General features: G+C 35.6%; 1 protein-coding gene across 11 annotated transcripts in view; it reads right to left on the bottom strand.

Moving 5' to 3' along the window:
• ctnnd2a (catenin (cadherin-associated protein), delta 2a) overlaps positions 1-23,421 on the bottom strand; it is a 579,694-nt gene that overhangs the window by 284,656 nt on the left and 271,617 nt on the right. For 8 of the 11 annotated variants that reach the window (XM_073940674.1, XM_068217203.2, XM_002666654.8 and 5 more), the window contains 2 exons: positions 15,084-15,277; positions 4,923-5,487 (listed from right to left, as the gene is read on the bottom strand). In XM_073940674.1, coding sequence (XP_073796775.1) covers positions 4,923-5,487; positions 15,084-15,277 — 759 coding nt within the window. The remainder of the gene's footprint in view (positions 1-4,922; positions 5,488-15,083; positions 15,278-23,421) is intronic. The other 3 variants (XM_073940678.1, XM_073940677.1, XM_073940679.1) reach the window with 1 other exon arrangement.

Raw genomic sequence — 23,421 nt, forward strand, 5'->3', positions numbered from 1 at the left:
CTCTGAATGCAGCTGCATTTCTGGTTTCAACATAAAACAAAAGTATACACTGAAAGAAATATATATATTTCAAAATTGTTTCTCAATTCTTTCTAAATCTCACAATTAAAAGAAACTGTTTAAAAGTGAAATTTTAAAGTAAAGCGAATATAACTCTTTATACAGCTGGAATATTTGACCTGACAGGTCAGTGGCTCCCGCACAGACTCCTATATAAACTAGAAAAACTGTTCCCGCTGGTGCTGGAGTGAAATGCCTCAGACTTCATGCCAAGGACTTTTAACTAAATGTCTGATGCATGTACAGCAAACTATTCTGGAAACACTTCCACAGTCATTCACTTACTGGATGAATCTGACCTAAATTCTAAGAGATGTACCAGTTATTTAACAGTCAAATAAAGAAAGCTGTCACGTTTATATCAAGAACTCTTCAAGACTACATGCCAGAATCTTAGTATGGGAGGTTCATAAACTCTTTAAGAGTTTAGCTTAAGGCACATTAAGAGAAATCTAAAAGACATGTTTCTAAAAGATGTTTTCCCTCAGCATGTTTGCTGAAGGCCTGACAATGTGGCAGGTAATATCCAACTGTAATCAACAATAACCTTAAACAAGTCTACAATAATCCTGTTAAATGGTTGATTTAGATCAGAGATGCCCAAACTTTTTTCTTATAATGAGCCAAAAATTAACCTTGATTGAGGGCTGTGGGCTGAATAAATCCCAAAATGAATATACATTTATTCCAAACCATATTACATTAGATTTACTATGGGCAATTTTCTAATTTGTTTGCTAGTTTAATTCTGAATACACTAGACGAGCCTTTGCCTAAATTTGCTGCCAATGACTTGAGCATTGTCCTCTGTCCTTTACCTGTGAAGTGACAGTATTTACATTTTAAAAGTCTGATGTATTGAAATATTTAAATTCTGTTGAATTTTTTGTAGCTCAGCAATAAAACAAAGAACCAAAATGTTACGTTAAATTTGAAATGACGATATCTGTTAAAGGTATTTGCATAAAAGTGTACACTATTACATAATTGATTTAAAATCTCACAGTTAAAAAGAAATATTAGATTAAAAGTGAAATTGTTAAATAAAACAACTAAATGCTTTGTTAAACTGTTTTATTTAGTGTAGAAATATTTAATTATAGTTTTTATTGTTTTTATTGATATTTCCTATTTCACTATAAGCTTTTGTATTTTTGTCAATTTTATTAGGTTTTTATTTTATTTTACAATTAGTCAAATTAATTGTGATTAAGTGTTATTATTATTATTATTATTATTATTATTATTATTATTATTATTATTATTGTTACTACTACTATTACTATTATTATTATTATTACTGTTTCTATTATGTTCATTCTTATGTTTTTTCAAGTGTTTTTTTCACTTTAGTTTAGCTAGAAAGAATCACAAAACAACAATGTTTAACAAAATCTTTATATTTAAAATTTTTTCTTTTTAAGTTTCTTATTAAATAAATTAAGCAAAATGCATCAATCTCCACAAAATATTAATGAGCAAAAGCTGCTGAAATTCGCCGTCAGGAATAAAGAATATTTTAAAACGCAATAATCACAGAAAACAGATAAGCATTAATAATCTGTGTCTTTCAACACAATAACGCATGCAAATAACCTTAGAAGTGTGAAATGGGATGCTCTCAATTAATAAAAGGAGATTGTTTCTGTAAGGCTTAACTCTGATAAATGGAAATTGAAAATCAACAGGCAATTAATGAAGCTATTAAACCCAACACACTGGCGAGTTTAAAAGCACTGCTCTTTAAAAGCCCCAGCCGCATCAGTATTTTTGTTTTTAATCAAAGACTGCTATTTTGACCTAAGACTGACTGAGAGTATTTTCAGCACAAAGATGTATTATGGAAAAAGTAGCATGTTAAATACAAAAATAGCAACAGTAATAACAATAACAGTCCTGTATGGTATATGGATGAAAATAAAATGAAATTGTTAAAGCATCTCTTTGATGTCTAACTGTGGTGCGAGAATGAGTCTCCATTTCAAAGTGTGATGTTCCTTCAAAGGATGAGCTGAAGTCTCTAGACTTAAGGGGCTGAATGCAGGGATCAGCAAAGAAAGCATGCATAGGAAACAAATGTGCTTCCCTGGGCGCTTTCTATATGTGAAAACTAAAATGAGAATCATACAGCATTTGCCTGTTTGCCATGAAGTTGTGTTTATACACCCAGGTCTCATGGGTTTTTACCTAATTCTGATAACAGTGAAGCTACTGATGTTCGGACTTTGATGTTTGTTAGTAATTTTTCTCTCAGTGTTAGAGGTTATCAAGTTGAACGTAATGTGTCCTTTCCACATATAATGCTTTAAAATAAGAGTTAAACAGAAAAACATAGATAAGTAAAGTTTGCTGACAAACTTTGAAGTTGTTTGTAGAAATTACTCTGATTTAGCAAAAACTAACAGATTGCTAGCATGTTTTCAGCATATTAACGTATTGTTTGCATGTTCTCTAACATTAATTATCATGTTGTTAACACATATAGCATGTTGCTAGCAAGTACCTACCATTAACATATTATAAACATGACCATAACATAACAAAAATTACCATGTTGTCAGAATGTTCAAGTGAATTAGCATGCAGCATAGCATTTTCCCAAGCAAAACAAGTCTGTTTGTATAAATTAGCTAGCTGCTAACAAAAATGTCCATGTTTTAACATCGATTATGCTGGTAGCATGACTTTACATCTTCTAGCATAAATTACTAAATTGTTGTCTTGTTTTAACATTAATTGGCTTGCTAGCCCAACTTGCTTGTTCTAACTATCATGTTGTAATCACATATAGCATATTGCTAGCAAGTTCCTACCGTTAACATTTTACAAATATGATCATAACTAATGAAAATGACCATATTGCTAGGATATTCCTTAAGCAGCATCGACTAGCATTTTCCCCAACAAATTGAGTCTGTTTGACATATAAATTAGCAAGCTGCTAACAAGAATTAGCATGTTTTATTATGGATTATGTTGCTAGCATTAGTCAACAAGTTCTAGCATGAATTACTATATCATTGTCTTGCTTTAACTTTAATTGGCTTGCTACTAACTTGATTGTACGAATTAATTTTCAAACTTTAATTATCATGTTGTAAACACATATAGCATGCTGCTAGCAAATTCCTACAGTTATCATGTTGCAAACATTGCCATAACCATAATGAAAATGACCATGTTGCTACAATGTTCCTTTAGTGAATCAGCATGTAGCATCAACTTACATTTTCCTAAGCAAAACGAGTCTGTTTGTAGTAACAAGAATTAGCATGTTAATATCAAATAACATAAAATATGTTGCTATCATGAGTTAACATGTTTTAGCATGAATTACTTTATCATTGTCTAGTTTTAACATTAATAAGCTTGCTGCTAACTTCCTTACAGTACAAATAATTTTTAACACTATCATGTTGTTAACACATACAGCATTGGAAGCAAATTCCTACCTTTAAAATGTTACAAATATGACTATAACCGTAACAAAAATGACCATGTTGCTGGAATGTTCCTTATGTGAGTTAGCATGTAGCATCAACTAGCATTTTCCAAGCAAAGCAAGTCTGCTAGTAGTATAAATTAGCAAGCTGTTAACAAGAATAAGCATGTTTTAAAATCAATTATGTTGCTAGCATGAATTAACACATTCTAGCATGAATTACTATACTGTTGTCTTGCTTTACATTAATTGGCCAGCTGCCTACATGCTTGTACGAATTAGCATGCTGCTAATGTTTTCCAGCTGTAACCATAGCTGAAAGTATGTATTAATACATGCTTGTTTCAAGAATTACCATGTTTCTAGCATATTGCTAACATACATAGTACACACAGACAGCCTATTTCTAGCAAGGTGAGAAGGTGGGAATATTGCTACAATTAATTAGCATGTTGTTATGTTCAAGACTTATTGGTAGGTTTCTAGTTATAGTTAGTTTGATGAAGGTTTTGAATTGTAGAATATTTTCCATAGTTTCTGTTTTGCAAAAAATAATACACATACATAATTTACATACAAATAACAAAATTATTTAAATTGTATTGTTTAGTTTTGGTTCGCTAATAGCCATGGCAGTAGTTCCTGTTTCAACTTTAGTATCATATCAGACAGTGGCTCATGTTCTCACCAGTAATAGCCAAATTGCATCACCGCACATTTGAATAAAGTTACACTCAATATTGTGCATATGTTGCCTCATTTAACCAGCTCTCAGATAAAATGAATGCCGTCCGATCACATCAAATCGCTGTCAGTGTAGATGCTCCTTCACTTCAAAGCTGATCAAAATCAATTATACATATTACACACACTCCACCAAGCAGACCTCAAATTATCTGCAAACTCTGCTCTTTATAATGAAAGTGAAAGTTGTGACATGTGGCCAAGTGTGGTGTCACATTCTCTGAATTTGTGCTCTGCATTTGACCATCTAACTGCACACATACGCACACTAACTCACACAGAACCTGTGAACACAGCAGTGAGCAGCCACGTTTGTTGTGGTGCCCAGGGAGCGGTTGGGCGGTTGTTGCCTTTCTTAATAGTTTCGCCTCAGTTGTGAAGAGCAGAAGAGAGCATTGTACTTTCACTTTAACCCCTTACAATTCCTGCCACTACTGAGACTCAAACCTGCAAGCTTTGGATTACAAGTAAAGTTTCTAATCATATAATACGAGTTGAGTGTTTTACAAAATATTAATTTCCGGATTATAGGAAGTAATGGACTTGTACTGTTTTCTTGGACATATTTCATGCTTCAAATCCATCCAAAAAGAAACACCCACTCCATTTTAGTGTTATTACCACAACACAAAAGTCCCAGTTGGCGAGTCAAAGAGAGGTCAAGAGTTGTACTCACCAGCAAGGCTGCCCGGTCTCTGTAAAGTGGCAGTTGCGTAGAGTTCGTGGGATATCTTGTACTGCTCAGATGAATGCACCAGCCTTTTGGTGGGTGAAAGCGTGGCGTATGAAGCCACTCCTGTGGTCTGCAGCTGCTGATAGATTGGCGATGCGTTATTGGGCGGAGAAGCTAACCGGTGAGGAGAGCCTGAAGCGTGAGTAGCGGGCGATCCTCCGATGCCCACCGCATTGATTGGTGAGCTGCTGCTGTAGGATTTGGCGAGCCGACCGGGAGAAGGTTTGGGGGAGGCTGAGGAGGATGAGGAGGGCAGGCGCTGGGTGGTTGCGTAGCCAGGTGTATCGCTCGCTGAACCCAGACGCTGCAGTTTGGTTGGGGATCCGCTGGCCGCTGTGGACTGCATTGAGTTCAGGGGCGAGCTGATGCGCTGGGCAGGCAGAGTAGAGCTGGAGTAGTACAGGCCCGGGCCGGACGCTGCAGACGAATGCTGGGAGTCGGACAGGCCAGCGCCATGGCTCTGAGAGGAGTCGCCCGCAGCTAACTGGGCTGCACGGTTAGATGTCACCTGTAAGGAGAGTGAGATATATGAGATAAACAATCATTAAACTTGAAGCTTGAGTTAATACAGAAGATGTATGGAGTAATTTCACTTATAATCTGAAATAAGAATGAGCTTTATTGGCAAGTGGGTTTTTCACAGACAAGGAATTTGTCTTTGGGTGGTTTCCCATCTGTGGTTCGGTTCATTTGGTCCGGACCAAGGGAAACAAATGATACATTAAAGCATTTTTCAGCTGTTTTCTGGGTCCTTTTCACACCACACCGATTGCTTTGGTCCGAACCAGTTGAAAAGAACCAAAATGCAGTCATGTGACAAAATCCACATCACTCATTGGCCAGAGGTTGTTGAACGTACTGTATTTCCTAAACTGGTTTTCGATTGGTCAGAAGTAAAGTGTGGGAAAATGCCAATGAAACAAACCGGCTGACACAAAATGCTACTTTTACTATGGAGGGACAACTGCGCTGGCTGATTGTATCCCTGGTCATAGTACACTATATAGCTTGTATACATCCTTTTAGACAAACTATACATTTCGAGTATGAAGTGCGGCTGCAGCTGGAAAGCAATGTTTAAGTGTGTTGCAAACGTCGAAGGCGCATCGCAATTCACTTGAGGAGGAGGCGTGAATTAATTTAGCTAAACTGTGACATGGTCATCTTCTGGAAATATTACCAATGATCCATCACTCTTTTTTACCATTTCTCTCCCTCTCCCTGTTTAAAATTGTTGATAAAGTGCTGTCAACAAATATTTTTGTTGCGCATCGGACTACGTCAGCTGGATTAGCCCAGAATGGCGCATTACTTTTTGAGGTTTAGGTCTGTTTAGTTCAAATGATATTTTCATCACAAACTAATCACTGCAGGGTTCGTTTGAAAGCGTACCAAGACCACCTCTTAAAGGAGGTCTCGGTAAGCTTTTTTGCTACACTTTTGGTGTGCACTCATGTGCGAATGCTACATTCACACCTGCTCAAATGAACCACACCTAGAGCGAAAACAAATTCTAGTGCGATTTAACTGAACTAAATAAGGCAGGTGTGAAAACACCCTTAATGATAGGACCTTTCAGAACAGACAGTACAATATACAAACATAGCGCAGATTAGAATAAAATTAAAATATGTACACAGAGTCGGAAATAAATATTGAATACCATTTTTCTCAGAAAACATAATTATAAAGGTGTTGTTGACTTGAAAATGTTATTGTATGTTGGTAACAACCAAATAAATTCAATATGCAGAGAAAACATAACTAACTTAGTATACAAATTGAGTTATATGTAATAAAATGAAATCACTCAGGGGAAAAGTATTGAACACATAAAGAAAGGGGGGTGTAGAAAAGCTGTGAAAGCCCAGTCCGCAGCTGAAATATCTCAGTAGTTATTCAGCAACCCTCTGCCCTTTGTCATTGTAAATGAATATTAGCTGCTTTCGTCCAACATCCACATTATCGATATGATGAATATGAAACCAGGGTGGACATTTTAGCAAGACAATGATCCAAAACACAGCCTCCCAACACCAAAAAAACATTTTATTTAAAGCACTAAATATATCTCAGTTGTTTAGTGCTTTCTCCTTGTGTCATTCAATAGTCTACACCTAACTCATTTTTCAGATTTTTTTGTTTTGTTTTAGTTTTATGTTTGTCTGTTTTGGGTTTTTACTTAAATCTCAAATTTCATGTCAAAAGCTTCTTTAGAAATATTATTCCCAGGTAAAAACGTTCAATGTTTAAAATTTATTTCCCATATCGGAAATAACACTAGTATTCATAACTAGAGAAAGATTAATTGTCCTATTTACAGAGCGCAATGTGCATATGTGGTATTTAAAAGTGGTTCAGGTGGGAAATGACCTGGGGGAAAAACTGTTCTTGTGTCTGTCTGGTGCACAGTGCTCTGTAGTGATGGCCAGAAGGCAACAGTTCAAAGAGAGAGTGGGCAGGGTTTCAGGGCTCCAGAGTGATTTTCTAACCCCTTTTTTACTCTGAACATGTAAAGTCCTATGTAAAATCCTACTGATTGTCATACAGGATACCAAATACCCCCAAACATTCTTCAAAATATCAATTTCATTAAGAATTAATGTCCGTTCAAGATCTGAAGGACATGAAGGTAACTGAATGACCATAAAAATGTAATTCCTGGATGAATTATCTTGATTAATGGATATTCAGATAGTAATATATGGGACAAGGTCATAAATCCTGATCTGAAATCCTTTAAATGCATAATAATTCCCTGGAGAAACAGACGCAAGATGTTTCCGGAACCAATAAAAAAGCATGTAAATGGAAGTTATTGCATAAACATACAGTACATATGCCGCAAATCCTCACGGGATCACCACCCTCATGTCAATGAATGTTGTATCGTCCATAATTCAGAAGGGCAGGCGTTCACAGACACACACAGCCTAATTAATGCTGGCACAGTGCCCGTCATTTAGAAAGACGCTTTGGCATGTGAATAAACATTTCTTCCTTTAGATTCCTCATAATCACCATGATGATTGTGGGTGATTACAATGAAACATTGGTTCCACTGTTTCTCATTTACTGAAAGCATGAAACCTGATTATTCTTATTCAGAATAAATTAGGTTATTTTTAACTGCCAGTCGGTGCAATTTCCAGTGGGGGAAAAAAGAGAAGCTTAGCTGCTTTTTTTCCCTTCATTGCATTGATATCAGGTAATAATATTCAAATAGTCTGGAAAGTTGAATAAATATGAGCCCAAGGTCTTGCAGATGGAGAAAATGATTGTGCTGGATAAGTGTGTGACATTTAAAGCTAAACTCAGCACTGTTTGACTGTTCTTAAAGATTCTGCATCACCTACGAACAATCTCTTTTTCAAGAACAGTTTTTCCACGGTTGAGAGTTCTCAGCTGGCCATAGGCAAAATACAGAACATTAGGGCCACTTTTACTATTGAGATGAAAGGGACTTCAATTTTCCTGAATTGGCCTAAAATTTTTGGTGATCCCGATATTTCCATGTAGAGCAACATTTAGACAAAATGATTGAAAAAAAGGTTTAACTAAACCAAACCTAACATAGCAAGAGCAAATATGTAAAATAAAAAAATAAATAAAATAACAGGGCGGGATGGTGGCTAAGTGGTTAGCATGATTGAGCAAGAAGGTCACAGGCTCGGGTCTCGAGTTTGTGAAATACATGCTTCAGTCATTTATGTATTTTTTTAAATTGCATCTAGATTAATTAACATATTTAAGTTGTAAAGGGGGCGATGCGGTGGCACAGTAGGTAGTACTGTCGCCTCACAGCAAAAAGATTGCTGGTTCGAGCCTCGGCTGGGTCAGTTGGCATTTCTGTGTTGAGTTTGCATGTTCTCACTGTGCTCGCATGGGTTTCCTCTGGATGCTCCAGTTTGCCTCACAGTCCAAAGACATGCACTCTAGGTGAATTTAATAAACTAAATTGGCCGTAGTGTATGTATGTGTAAATGAGTGTGTATGGGTTGGCAGTTCATTCCGCTGTGGCGATGATGAACAAAAGGGACTAAGCTGAAGGAAAATTGATGAATGAGGGATTTGTTTTGAGAGATATAGTAATTTGACCAACAATATCCTCTGATTAGCTATTTCAGACATTACTGTTGGTCAAACTATACCAACTGTGTCTAATTCGACTTTAATTGCAGGCTATATGTAGATACAAACACCTATTCTAGGAGAAAATAGACTTGTGAACACTTAGGATGTTTACCAGCCCGTTTCAGACTGTTGAAGGATTTTTTTCTCGCATAGACTGATGTGATCATGCATTCACAAGTGTATGAACCATTATGTATAGGGATGGTCAAATGTATATTTATATTTTATATTTTATTATTATTATTATTATTATAAATAATATTATTATTATCAAGCATTAATTAAAGGTAAATTTTCCCAACCCCCCTGTAATTCACATTGTAATTCACATGAGACCTATCTGTATGGAGTTTGGATGTTCTCCCTGTATCTTTGTGTGTTTCCTCCAGGTGTTCGGCTCCAAAAATATGCTATATAGGTTAATTGGATGAACTAAATTGGCCACAGTGTGTTAATGTGAATGGGTGTTGTGGCAGAAAGGGCATCAACAGCAAAACATGTGCCAGTAGTTTATCCCACTGTGGTGACCCCTGGTAAAAGCAGGGAAAAAGCTGAAAAAAGTGAGTGAGTGAGTGAGTAAGTGAGTGAGTGAGCGAGTAAGCGAGTGAGAAAATAAAATAACAATTCAGTCAGCCAATAAAATTAAGAAAATGGCCAGATTGTTGAAGTGTGTAAAATAGGAATAATTAAATGAATAAATGAATAAACAAATAAATAAAACTAAATGAATTGCTTTGTTTTACTAATACTTTAAATGCCTCATAGAATGAGTAAATGAGTAAATGAATGAATGAATGAATGAATGAATGAATGAATGAATGAATGAACCAGAGAACAAACAAACTAACAAACGAACGAATGAAGGAAGGAGCAAATGAGCAAACAAACACACGAGCGAATGAATGAACAAGCAAATGGACGTACGTACGCACGTACAGATTGACAGAAGGACAAAAAAAACCCGGATGAACGAATAAACAAACAAACGGACGAACAAACAAACAAACTAACAATTTTTTTTGTAACGAACAAACGAATAAATGAACAAATTGAAAAAACCAAACGAACAAATAAACAAACTATTTTTTTTTTAAATAACACAATCAAACAACAATATTATAGTTCATTTATTTTTCTGGGACACTTTATTAACAATATAATAGATCAAAATAATTTTTTTTTTTAATTAATAAATTCCGAGGGGAACCATTATTAAAAAGTTCTCCTGTGCCAAATCTCAAACCATTTTGCTTGTAACGATCTTTTATTTTCAGGAATATGCTGATTCCTGGTAAGAATTTAATAAATCAAATGGAAGAGACGAACAAATCCTCTCAAGTTTAAAAAGATTGGGTTGTGAAGATTTAAATAAAGGCATTTAAATAGCTCAATATCATGTTATACCGAGGTGCAATTATACCATCATTCTTCTGCCAAAACCTTTATCTTTCCATCTTTTCTCACTAAAACGAAGAATAGCATCCTGGCACACAGAGAGAAGAGGAAGCCCTACTTGAAGAGACTGCTACTGGTTCCTGATGTGGATGAATTATTTAGAGTACAAGAGGTTTATGGCGTTAAAAATATCTACATAAAAGCACCTAACTGATGCGTTGTGTTATATAAACCCATCCCGGAGCAGACAAGTCCTCTTCAGATTACCCTCAACAGAATCAACCCAACAGTCCATGCAATAACACAAGAGAAAGAAAGGATGCTGGAATAACAGTAAAAACATTAGGAACTTACAGAAGCTTAACTGATAAAAACGTGACAGTACAAGTGAGTGTTTAAATGCTTCTAGGTGTTTTTAAAAAGAAACCAGAAGAGTATTGAATGTTTCTATTTATAACATCTATTGGAGTGTTAGGATTGTAGCCAATCACATCATGGTTGTTGAGCATGTGAATACAAATGCCAATTAGAAGTGGTTACAATTGTCAGGATGTGCTCTATTCACCTTATACTTCGTGTAGGAGCGGGCGCAGCCATTTGAATCTTTTTAACTTGAGACTTCTGCTCTCATTCACTTCCGTTCATTTTTAGATGTTAAAAACAGCATGTTACGCTGCTAGATGTTGCAAATGGATATTTTGTTATTATATTATTCAGCTTTGTCTGTCATGCAAACAATTGTTTGTAGAGCGAGTAGTTTGACCGTTTACTGCCATTTATTATTATTAAGCAATTCACCCATAGGCAACTAAATCGGAAGTTCACAAAATCACAAATACGAGCACACTTCCGCATTGAAGAATAAGCTCAATACTCTAGAGAAGTGTTTCTCATCCATGTTCCTGCAGGACCACCAACTGAATATTTCCCATGTCTCTTTAACAGAGCACTTGGCAGAGACTGAAGGACCTGTAATGAGTGTAACAGACATTCAAAACATGCAGAGTAGGTGGTCTTCCAGGAACATGGTTGAGAAACACTGCTCTAGAGTATGTTCAGCATGAGCGAGTCATTTCATTATAACAAAATAATTAGAAATATGATAAACTGGCATGCTAATAAAAAACTATATCATTTTTTGCTTTTAAAAAATGTCTAAACATAGTCATCTTGGCTAAAACAAGGCTAAATTTGTCAGTGAAAATCTAATAAATGATTAAGAATAGGCCAAAACAAGACTAGTCATCAAATAAACAGAAATGAATGACTACACATACTGTATAAAGTCTGTCTAATCGGTCTATTTGACCACTAGTCTAGTTTTGGGCTATGTCTATTAGATTTTCACTGACAGCCCAAGTTTAGTCTTGTTTTAGCATAGCTGTCTACCGTTCAATGTCTATTAAACAAAAAATGCTTGCTGGTGGTTCTTTCTAGCACATTAAATGTACAGTTATTGTTAAATTTTGCTGGTGATTTAAAATATATGTTTACATAGTAGTTTACAAAGCAGCCTTTAAGGGAAATAGATTCGTCTTTTATGCTCGAAAAAGCTATGCAGAGGTTTTACAAATATGGCTGCAGAATGAACAGACTTTCCTTGAGTGTTTTAACATCAACAAAGTATGAACACAATTTAAGTAGTAGATTTATCTTGCAATAAAACCAGATTTTTATTTCACTTATTAGTATAATGAAAGTTTGGTGAGCATAATTATAATGAAAGCTCGGTGAGCATAATTATCCTCTCAAATGAAAAGTCTTTCATTACTTACTCCTACCCTTGTGTCATTCCAAACCATTATGACATTTGTTAATCTTCTGAACACAAGGGAGGATACTTTTTAATCAAATCAGACATTTCTGTCCTTCATCTAAAAGCTGTTCATGCAAAACTCTTCAATGAGATTCAAAAATAAATTTATAATGGACCGAACGATTTAAAGTCTTCTTAAGAGAAACAATTGTTTTATATGATGAACAGATTTATTTAGTCATTCATTTTCCTTTGGCTTTGTCTCTATTGCAGAGGTTGCCACAGCGGAATGAACCGCCAACTATTCCAGTATATGATTTACGCAGTCCTTACAGCTGCAACCCAGTATTGGGAAACACCTATACACACTTATTCACAAATTATGGACAATTTAGTTTATTCAATTCACTTACAGCCGATGTCTGGACTGTGGGGGAAATTAAAGCACCCAGAGGAAACCCACGTGAACATGGGGAGAACGTGCAAGTTTCACAAACAAACGCCTACTGGCCCAGTCGGGACTCGAACCAGCAACCTTCTTGCTGTGAGGTGGCAGTGCTAACCACTGAGCCACCATGTCACCCAACAGATTTATTAAAGGCTTTTATTCACATGTAAACGTTGGAAAGCAAACAATGTTCACAGCACCCAAATTTGATCCTGGAAAGTCGAGCATGCTTGCTTGCTGCTTGAAAATCAATGCGATTAATTTGAACTTCTGCAAAAAAACAAAAAAAGAAGACATTTGTTTGCACGTCAAGCAGCTTTAGATGAGCTTCTATTTATGTTAAAAGTCTAACTTTGCGTTAACACCGAAGACAGCGAGAGCATCAAAGCTCGCTCTGGCCGCCCTAGCGACAACGCTGTGTGCCTTCACAGCTCCAGTGATGAGAGTATCAAATTTATATCGTATTTAAAGGAGTCGTTGCAGCATTATCAGCAAATCAGTTACATTCCCACATAAAACATGCATTATAGCTAGGGCCAGACAGAATCTGCGGACGTTTTTTGTTATTTCTGCTGAGAATTTTGGTAAAAATCTGCGGATTTCTGTGGAATTATTTTGGGAGTATCTAGCGGAGTATCATAACTTACACTTTAATATATTAAATAAAAAGTAATAAATTACTGAATAAAAACTGAATAAATTCCGATTTACACATTTACTCAAGTAAATAAACAGAATTTATAATGGGCTAAAAAACTGCAGAAATCTGCAGAATTCTGCGGAAAATCTGCGGAATTCTGCACGTGCAGATTCCGTGTGGGCCTAATTATAGCATGAAAATGTTGCACATTTTCTATCAAATTCATTTAACAATGGAAGATCAAGTTGTTGCGTGTGTGGCTTTGCTCCACTTATCCAATATGTGTCCATATATCTGAAATTTTCTGAAGCAGTTTTGTACTGTCACATGAGATTCACGCTTTTTAAAAATAAATAAATAAATAAATAACATTAATGTAAATCAATAACTCCCCAGTCTCTTTTTTCAATGCATGTCCCAGATTATAATCATTGTAAATGATTGGAAATCCGGCGACTGCAATAATCAAACCTTTGGGAACAAATGTTGTTGGAACCAAATTTCACAGGACTGTTTTCTCTGGACTGTTACATGGTCATAGCTCAGTACCATAAAGTTAACTTGATTTCATTTCTCCTTAATGCCCACACCAGCAAAGATGAATTGAAAATGAATGACTTCCGGCTACTTTGATGCTCTCGCCGCTTTCAGTGTGAATGCACAGTTATAGATTTACATTTCAAGCATTAGAGTTATTGGGTCGCAGACATTCTGTGGAAATCATAGATTTGCTTAAAATATTTGTAGTTGTGTTCTATTTGGGATTAAAACAACATGAATGTGAATAAATTATGACCTAATTTTCATTTTGGTCACACTAATTTGGTTACCACAGAACCATGAACTTGTCAAAATTCAATACTGAAATCTTGCTACTCTGAAAGCACAACATGAAAACAACACATTTAATTCTTACAGTATACAAAAAAAAAAAACCTTCCAAGCAAGAACAAAGTGTTTCTTTACTGAGAAACTGCCTTAATTTAAAACAAGAATGTTTTCAAAGAACCTCCACAGAAACCTCCCCCCTCGACTCTTTCAGAAACAACTACTGAGGGTCTCGAATGCTGGGTATCTTTCATTAAAAGACAGAGGGCCTATGTGTTCATTAAAAGTGTCAAAGGATGAGAGAGGGAAGAGAACGCAAGGGTGGGTGAGCGAGCCAGAGAGGATGTGCCAGTGTCAGCTTTATCGTGACCAACCGCTCAGCCATTTCATCTGTCATTTGCATGCACTAAACATCCGGTTAATTAGCGAGCACGGAAGAAAACTGCACATGGTCTGAACACAAACCGTACCTTTTTCTAAAAAAAAAAGGGAACATTTCTAGCTCGTAGCAGGTGCGCGAGACTCATTTAAAAGAAATGAAAGTTGGGAGAAACCGCCCTGCAGGGTTTGCCTGTAATTACAGTCTCATCAACAGGGCACAATTTAACTCCCCGGATAATGACAAAGTTTGCTCAATGCAATGCAGTACCACTGGCGTCTGCTAACAAATGCTTGGGTCTTGCAGTTAATTGCTTTAATCAGGTCTCCAAATCACTTTTTAGGCAGCAGCTTGAAACATGATCCCAGCTGGAGCCCGGAAATCATTTTGTGCCAGTCCCGAAAAAAAAGAAAAAGAAAGCACAAGCACAAGCAGAAGCCACTACATCCCGGATTTTTGGCGGAGAAAGAAATAGGACTGATACAGATACTGGGAGGAATAGAGGAAAGAAGAGCAGCTCTTACCTGGTTGTAGCTGTGCACGGCTCCTCCGGGCTGGCCGCTGGAGCGTGGAGGGGGCTGAGGCTTCTGGGATTGCGGTGCGGACAAGCAGTCGCTCAGGGCCAGGGTCTGATTACTGTGGTAGCTGGCGGAGTACTGGAGGGAGCCCTCTGGGTTCGAGCTGAGCTGCAGTGAGCTCTGAGAGAGCAGACTCGGTCCTGTGTGCAGAGCGAGAGCAAGAGCGAGAGGGAGACAGAGAGAAAGAGAGAGAGAGAGCAATTTCAGCAAGGCAGCGATGCAGCCCTCAGCCTAGCAGAAATGGCATACATAATTTATTAGAAGGGGAGGAGTGAAATAGAGAGAGGAGCAAAGAAGGAGCGAGCGAAAGACAGCGCGAGAGATGGGGATTAAAATGACAAGAGAAAACCCAAAAGCGAAAGAGCGCGCAGGAGAGAGAGACCAAGAAAAATGGAGTGTGTTAATGTTTGCGTGTGTGTCAGCAAACAACTGAAGAAGACTGGGGATGGGCAGGAGCACCATCAATCACTATCAGTCAGTAAAAGACTAATGGTGTGGCGACTTTTTACATTTTAACTACCAAACATTTAAGACAGACCCCTAAGGTATGAATATATTATACAATACACTTTATGTTATCGTATCTGTACTTACAATCTACTTACAGTAACTAAGAGATTACTGTGTTATATAACATAACCGCATTGTGTACAGCAGGGGTGACCAAACTTTTTCTTATGAAGGGCCAAAAACCAAACTTGATTGAAGATTGTGGACCGAAGGTAAAAATAGTTTCCATGGCTAATTAATTTTATAATGTTTAAAAATGACTAGAAAACATTGCTTTATATTTACTAATAGAGTATTTTTGTACATTTATTAAATAAACTTATTACAGTAAAAATAAAACAATATCATTTCTAACAGAAATACACTAATTGTTGCCTTGATTTGCTTACTGAAGTCCTCTATCTGTCGAGTGACAATATTTATATAAAAAATCTGATTTATTTACAACATTTTACTGAAACATTTAATTTGATTATTTTTGTAGCTCTGCAATAAAACACATAAAACTTTACATCAAATTAGAAATGATGATCTCTGTCATAAATGCATTAGACTCAACCTTCACCATCAGTCTCACTTTCCTCTCAGATGGGTTAGTGAGCAAAATCAAAGGTTACAATGGGCCAACTTTGGGCATCTCTGGTTTAAAGTAAGGTTCTGTGGTAGTTTTGGGTACAATACCTAGCTATAACCTAATTTATGTCAGGATTGTGATAACAATAAAGTATGTACATGTGAACTGTAAAATCAAGGACAACAAGAGAGCTTGATTTAAAAGTGCCAACTTTTCTCATTTAACTGTATGTGTCAAGTGACTAATATGTAAAACAACACACCATACACAAAATGTTTTACAACAATGTTTAAACAATGTCATATTCATAAATTCATTAATTTCTCTTCAGTTTAGTTTCTATTTTTGAGGTCACCACAGTAGAATGAACGGCCAACTTATCCAGCATATGTTTTACGCAGCGGATGACATTCCAGCCACATCTCAGTTCTGGAAAAACACTGCCATAATGTTAATCCTATCTGTTCTAATTTATTATATTTGAGCATATTTTCTATACACAAATCAATAACCAAATGAAAACTTTGATACACCTTTTACTTGTGGGACTCCTTTTCAGCCCTGGGGTTTCAAGCCTTAGATCGGCCCACCTCAGTTCACGACTGACTATAATAAAATAACATCATTTCCAATTCAGTTTCTGATGACACTATCACTATCACGTCTTTTTCAAGGACACAGCTGCTTTAGAACTTTAAATGTTTTTTATAAATATGAGAACAATAAAGGTTAGCTAAATCTCCAACACTATTCTTGAAAACATCATAATGTCCTTTCCTTCAAGATCTGAATATATATTCTTTGCAAAAGTCTTTATAGATATCCAGTCCTTTGTAACGGTGGTCACACAAAAAACGAAAATAAAATATGTTCACCTAAGTAACCCAAACAGTATTATATGTCTTAACACTAAATATGAAAAAATATATATATATATTTTGACTAGATTTCTGATCAAGTTTCAGATTTATTAATGTAGTGAATCGTCAGATTTTCATTGAGAAGGTGTAATATTCATTAATATGAATTATTAAAATTCTTATATACACTAAGGTGCCACATTAAGGGTAGCACATTTGTCTCAGCAAGAAGGTTGCTGGTTCAAGCCTCAGCTGGGTCAGTTGTCGTTTCTGTGTGGAGTTGCATGTTCTCCCCCTGTTCGCGTGGGTTTCCTCTGGGTGTTTCGGTTTCCCCCACAATTTCGAAAACATGTGTTATAGATGAATTGGGAAGGCTAAAACTGGCCGTAATGTACAGCTGAAGTCAGAATTTTTAGCCCCCTTCGATTTTTTTCTTCTTTTTTAAATATTTCCCAAATGATGTTTAACAGAGCAAGGAAATTTTCACAGTATGTCTGGTAATATTTTTTCTTCTGGAGACAGTCTTATTTATTTTATTTCGGCTAGAATAAAAGCAGCTTTTAATTTTTTAAACACCATTTTAGGGACAAAATCATAAGCCCCTTTAAGGTATATCTTTTTTTCGATAGTCTACAGAACAAAACATTGTTATACAATAACTTGCCTAATTACCCTAACCTGCCTAGTTAAACTAATTAACCTAGTTAAGCCTTTAAATGTCATGTTAAGCTGTCTAGAAGTGTCTTGAATAATATCTAGTAAAATATTATTTACAGTCATGATGGTAAAGGAAAAATAAATTCATTATTAGAAATGAGTTATTAAAACTATTATGTTTAGAAATGTGTTGAAAAAAAGTCTGCTCTAGTTAAACAGAAATTGGGGAAAAAATAAACAAGCGGTCTAATAATTCAGGGGGGCTAATAATTCTGACTATAACTGTATGTGTGTGAATGAGTGTGTATGGATGTTCTCCTGTGATGGGATGCAGCTGGAAGGGCATCCGCTGCATAAAACATATGCTGCATGAGTTGACGGTTCATTCCGCTGTGGCGTCCCCAGATTAATTAAGGGACTAAGCCAAAAGGAAAATTTATGAATTTATTATTATTATTATTATTATTATTATTATTACTATTAAAAAACTAATAATAAATAAAATAATAAATTAGAAAAAAATGTACATTTAACAATCAACATTTATGGACAAAACAGTAATAATAAATTATAATAATCAGTATATTATTATAATATGGATGTCTCTCTCTTTCTGTCTCTAGAGATCTAACTAACGAAAATATCAAATATTGTGCTGCCAAAAGCATGATTATTTTTTTAAAGCTCGACAAACTGGTGATTATCTCTTAAATATCTGTTAAAACAGATACTATAAATTGCATCGAAAGTCCTTTACAACAATATTTAAAGACTTGCATAAAGGCAAATGGTTCTATAATCTAAATTTCTAAAATATATTAATAATAATAAATATGTTTAACCAATTTTGTAAAGCTTATTTGTATTTACATAGTAACAGCCTACATTTCTACAAACTGCTTTATTTATTTGATCTATTTTATTACTGGACTTTTATTTTAATACATTCAATTCATTAATATACATTTTTCCCAGAGGCCACAAAGTTTTTTTTATTAACACAGTTATATATTTAATTGACATCATGTGTCCCCTTTCTACAGTACCTTTCTCTCCATTCATCTGTCAAATACTTGAGCAAACATAATGAGTATATGTCCAGCCCTGTCAGATGACAGAGATAAGCAGCAGTATATTTGGAGAGCGGCTGCAGGCCAATCTGACAGAACAATAGATTATTATCAGCAAATCATCGTTTATCAAGATTTCTATCAAACCTGTAGCCTTCAGCGAGCCCATGTTCAGTCTATCAGTCTCTATCGCGGATTAGCTGCTTACTGTGAAAATAATGATTTTTTTTTTCTTTCTCCCCATACTGTGGCTTTAAAAACAGCTTGAGTCGAAGCATCTCCGGTTTCTCAGGAGGAGGATGTTGTCTGCTCTCTTTGCACTATGCAATAATCTATGGCTCTTCTATCAGACAGATCCATCAAGCTGGACTGGGGAGATAACACAATTGGTGCATTATTCCAGGCCATAATAGCCTGCTGCTCTCATTTATGCTTCCATTGATCTGAAAACCTCTGATCAGAGGTGGGGAACGCATTGCAGATTTGGTTTACCTACAGCTTTCCCCTTTGGTCATATCACCATCAAGGTCATCTGTGTGGTATACTGTATGGTGAGGTCTCAAATTGCATTAAATATCAAGGGGAGGAAAATAAATGTAATGTGGAAATGAATGAAGCAAAAATGCAAAATAATTGTGGCAAAATTTGGTCAAAACTGAAAAAAAAGTGTCAAAGTTTGGCATGTAAAATATATTATAGACCTATATACAATAATTCTGTCTGGTTCTTGAATCTGACTTGCCATATGATGTTCTGCAAATAACAGCACTCGTCCAGCCTCTTTACCTTTCACCATTGTGTATTACTCCGCTCACATACAGCGACAAGCAGAGGAATCTCTACAGTTGGACAAATATTGCTGCTGTACAACATCATGTACTTTTGAGTTTTTTTTAGTCGATAATGTAGTTGTTTAGATTGCACCTATGCAGTTTATTTATAAGCATAGTGCCTGTTTTAAAATATTTATAGTTTCGGAGCATCTGATTCAGTGCATCAGCCGTCATCAGCCTGTCTGAGCAGACCAAAAAAAGTGCAGTTGACGCTCCGCCACAAGATGGAGACAGAGACCACATAATAAGTCCTCAAGGGAAAAAAATGCATTTTCTCAGCGCAAGTTCCAAACTACTACAGCTAAACAAATCATTACGGGGCAGGTAAGTGACATCCGAAGTTCTCTCTGTTGTATTTTGTAGTGCTGTATTCATACCACAGATACTGTTAGTGTTCGTTTTGCTTCTTGGGGAGGGTTTTTTTTGAGACTCTCTCTCTCTCTCTCTCTCTCTCTATATATATATATATATATATATATATATATATATATATATATATATATATATATATATATAATGCAAACATTTTTTTAAATATAAACAATATATCAAAGGGGTGAAATGTAATTTTAAGGGTTGGTTGTGTTAATAAGATGCAAAGCAACGTGTGCTCATGTTTCACTTGAAGGAAATCATGTTATTTTTTCATATATCTCACTTTGATTATACACAGCTAACATGAAAATGACTGATATATTTCCTAGTTCCTCTAAAAGGCCCGCCCTCAAGTGACTCTGATTGGTCATCGCGAACGAAAGTGAGGAGATGTCGCCGATGCCCTCTCTCTATTCTGCCGCCCTAGACCGCCGCCTGGGTCGCCTCTATGGACGCGGTGGCCCTGGCTGCGGGGAATAATGGGTTAAAGTTAATTTTCACAACAACGCCACAGTATAGCCAACCTAGTGCTGTGTTTGCTCCGGTAATTTTTTTGATTTTTGATACAATAACCTACGCTGCAACGTGGGATTGGCCAGCAATTTGTAATTGAAGGAGCAGCAGAGACTATGGGACTTTGTCAGACTTTGATAGTGACTTTGACAGTAACTACAGTTCATATGCACCAGTTTTTCTTCCTCTGAATCATAACATGTAAGTGTAATTAAAATTGTTGCCTCATTTTGAGTAGTTTGCAAAATATGTGTTTAATTGTGTGTTATAACTTGTAATCGCTTAGCATTGCTTTTAATCACGGATCTATAATAGATCAGTGCTTGTACTGTATCTCTCAGGTTAAATCTGTATGGGGCACATATCGCGTCCAAAACCACGTTAAAAATGTGTCACGTGCTTCTTCCTTTACCAATTTAAATGCGTTTCTGAGCTGTCGATGCTCTGCTGTTTGCCTTTGCTATGGCCACCATCAACCGTTCCTACACACGCGTTGCGCGGTCAATTTTTTCAAATAGTTCAATTTTTATCCACGTTGTTGATTAATACTGAATGTGTGTTGTTATTACTTGGGGTTAGGTTTAAGAGTTGAGCAATATGCTGGTGTTTAACTGCATTTATTTATTGCATTCCCGCATTGGGCTCCCATATACTCTCTGGCTGCTATTTCATAGCCGTGGTGTGCTTTTCTCTGTCTCGTGCTGAACGCTGTCGACCAATCGCAACAGACTGGGTCATCAGACCAATCAGCGCAGATTAGCTTCGCGCTAAGGAGAGGTTTGAGAACAAATGAATTGTTGAACGATTCATATGGGAGTCGGTGGGATAATTAGGTAAAAAAAAATCCATATTATAAGACAATAAAGTGTGTTTTGACCTTGCACGCATATCAGGGTGTTGTTGAAAACCCCCAAAACTAAAAATATGACCTTCTTTAATGCAAAATAGGGGCTCCAAAAATCCAACCAACCAACTATATATAAGCAGTTGTGTACCATCAGCATTTTGTGAAATAAATTGACTTTCTATTTAAAGAAGTTTAGTGAATTCTTAAACATCATAACAATAAAATCTGGTCAAAAACGTGCTTTATCTTTCTTTCACTTTCCAATTTCATAGTTTAACCTAAAACAGTCCGAAGGTGAAGCAAGCCAATATAATCAAAGTAGTAGGGGGGAAATAGTGAATGTACAAAATTAATCATTTCAACATGTGTAAACTGTACATGAATTTAAGCACTATTAATAAATTATATCAGATCAAATTATGGTTCTTACAATTATAAAAACAATAAATTAATGCAATGATTATGCACGACTAAACAAGAATAAATATATGGCATAAACAATAAATGTAAATGCATAAAATCAAATGAAAGCAGTAATAAATGCGCAAACAAAAACTAAAAATAAAAAATAAAACTGCAAATAAAACAAACAAATAAAAGACATATATAATTAATGCATGCATAAAACATAATAAAAAACGTTCAATTTTAAATTAACAAACTACAGGCTACAATTTAGTAATGACTGCAGCGTTTCTTCTGTATGTTTCTTCTCTCTTAAATATTCATTTCCATGTCCATTTTCGCACAGGTTATTTTGATCCTTATGGAAATCTCATTTGATGCAGTCTGTCTAAAAGGCTGCAGCTCTAGCATCACAGCAGTGACACTAAATATAGCAGTAAGCGCACCTACAGTATAGTGTAAGACACAAACACAACTCTTACACATCAGACATCCTCCATCCTTAGTCAAACCTGCCCAGGAGATCACTCACCGCCTTAAAACAGAGCGGCTGGATTAGCTTAACTGAGGATAACACCTCCATACATGTAAAGCAGAAACTCAAACATCAAAGACTAGGCCAGAGCCCAACACTGTATCACACAGAATAAATCACACATCCCTGATGTACAGTACAGGCCTCCAAACACCGCTTCAAAAGCTTCTGTGCTCAACCGCTCAGAGAAAACGTGGCTACTCCCATGACCGTTTCCTTTTTAAATCCTTAAATTAATAAAATCTGCAGTATATTAGCTCAAAAATAATTCATTAATTAAGGATAATATGAGATTTACTTGAATAGCGTGTTGCCACATACAGTTGAAGTCAGAATTATTAGCCCCCTTCGATTTTTTTTCTTCTTTTTTAAATAATTTCCAAATGGTGTTCAACAGAGCAAGGACATTTTTACAGTATGTCTGATAATATTTTTTCTTCTGGAGAAAGTCTTATTTGTTTTAATTTGGCTAGAATAAAAGCAGTTTTGAATTTTTTATGAACCATTTTAGGGACAAAATTATTAGCCTCTTTAAGCTATATTTTTTCTTGATAGTCTACAAAACAAACCACTGTTATACAATAACTTGCCTAATTCCCCTAACCTGCCTAGTTAACTTAATTAACCTAGTTAAGCCTTTAAATGTCACTTTAAGCTGTATAGAAGCGTCCTAAAAATTTGTAGTAAAATATTATTTACAGTCATTACGGCAAAGATAAAATAAATCAGTTATTAGAGATGAGTTATTAAAACTATTATGTTTAGAAACAAATCATCTCTCCCTTAAACGGAAATTAGGGAAAGAATAAACAAGCGGTCTAATAATTTAAGGGGGCTAATAATTCTGACTTCAACTGTACATGGTGTCTAAAAACTTAAAAAAATTTATTCTGGCATGCAGTGAATATGACTTACTTTAATTGCACTAACCAGTTTGTAGAGCTGCAATCAATCATTCATTCATTCATTCATTCATTCATTCATTCATTCATTCATTCATTCATTTTATTTATTTATTTATTTATTTATTTATTTATTTATTTATTTATTTATTTATTTATTTATTTATTTATTTATTTATATAATTTTTTTAAAGAAGTCTCTT

The sequence above is a fragment of the Danio rerio genome, chromosome 24 (genome assembly GCF_049306965.1).
Source record: "Danio rerio strain Tuebingen ecotype United States chromosome 24, GRCz12tu, whole genome shotgun sequence".
Classification (NCBI taxonomy): Eukaryota; Metazoa; Chordata; class Actinopteri; order Cypriniformes; family Danionidae; genus Danio; species Danio rerio.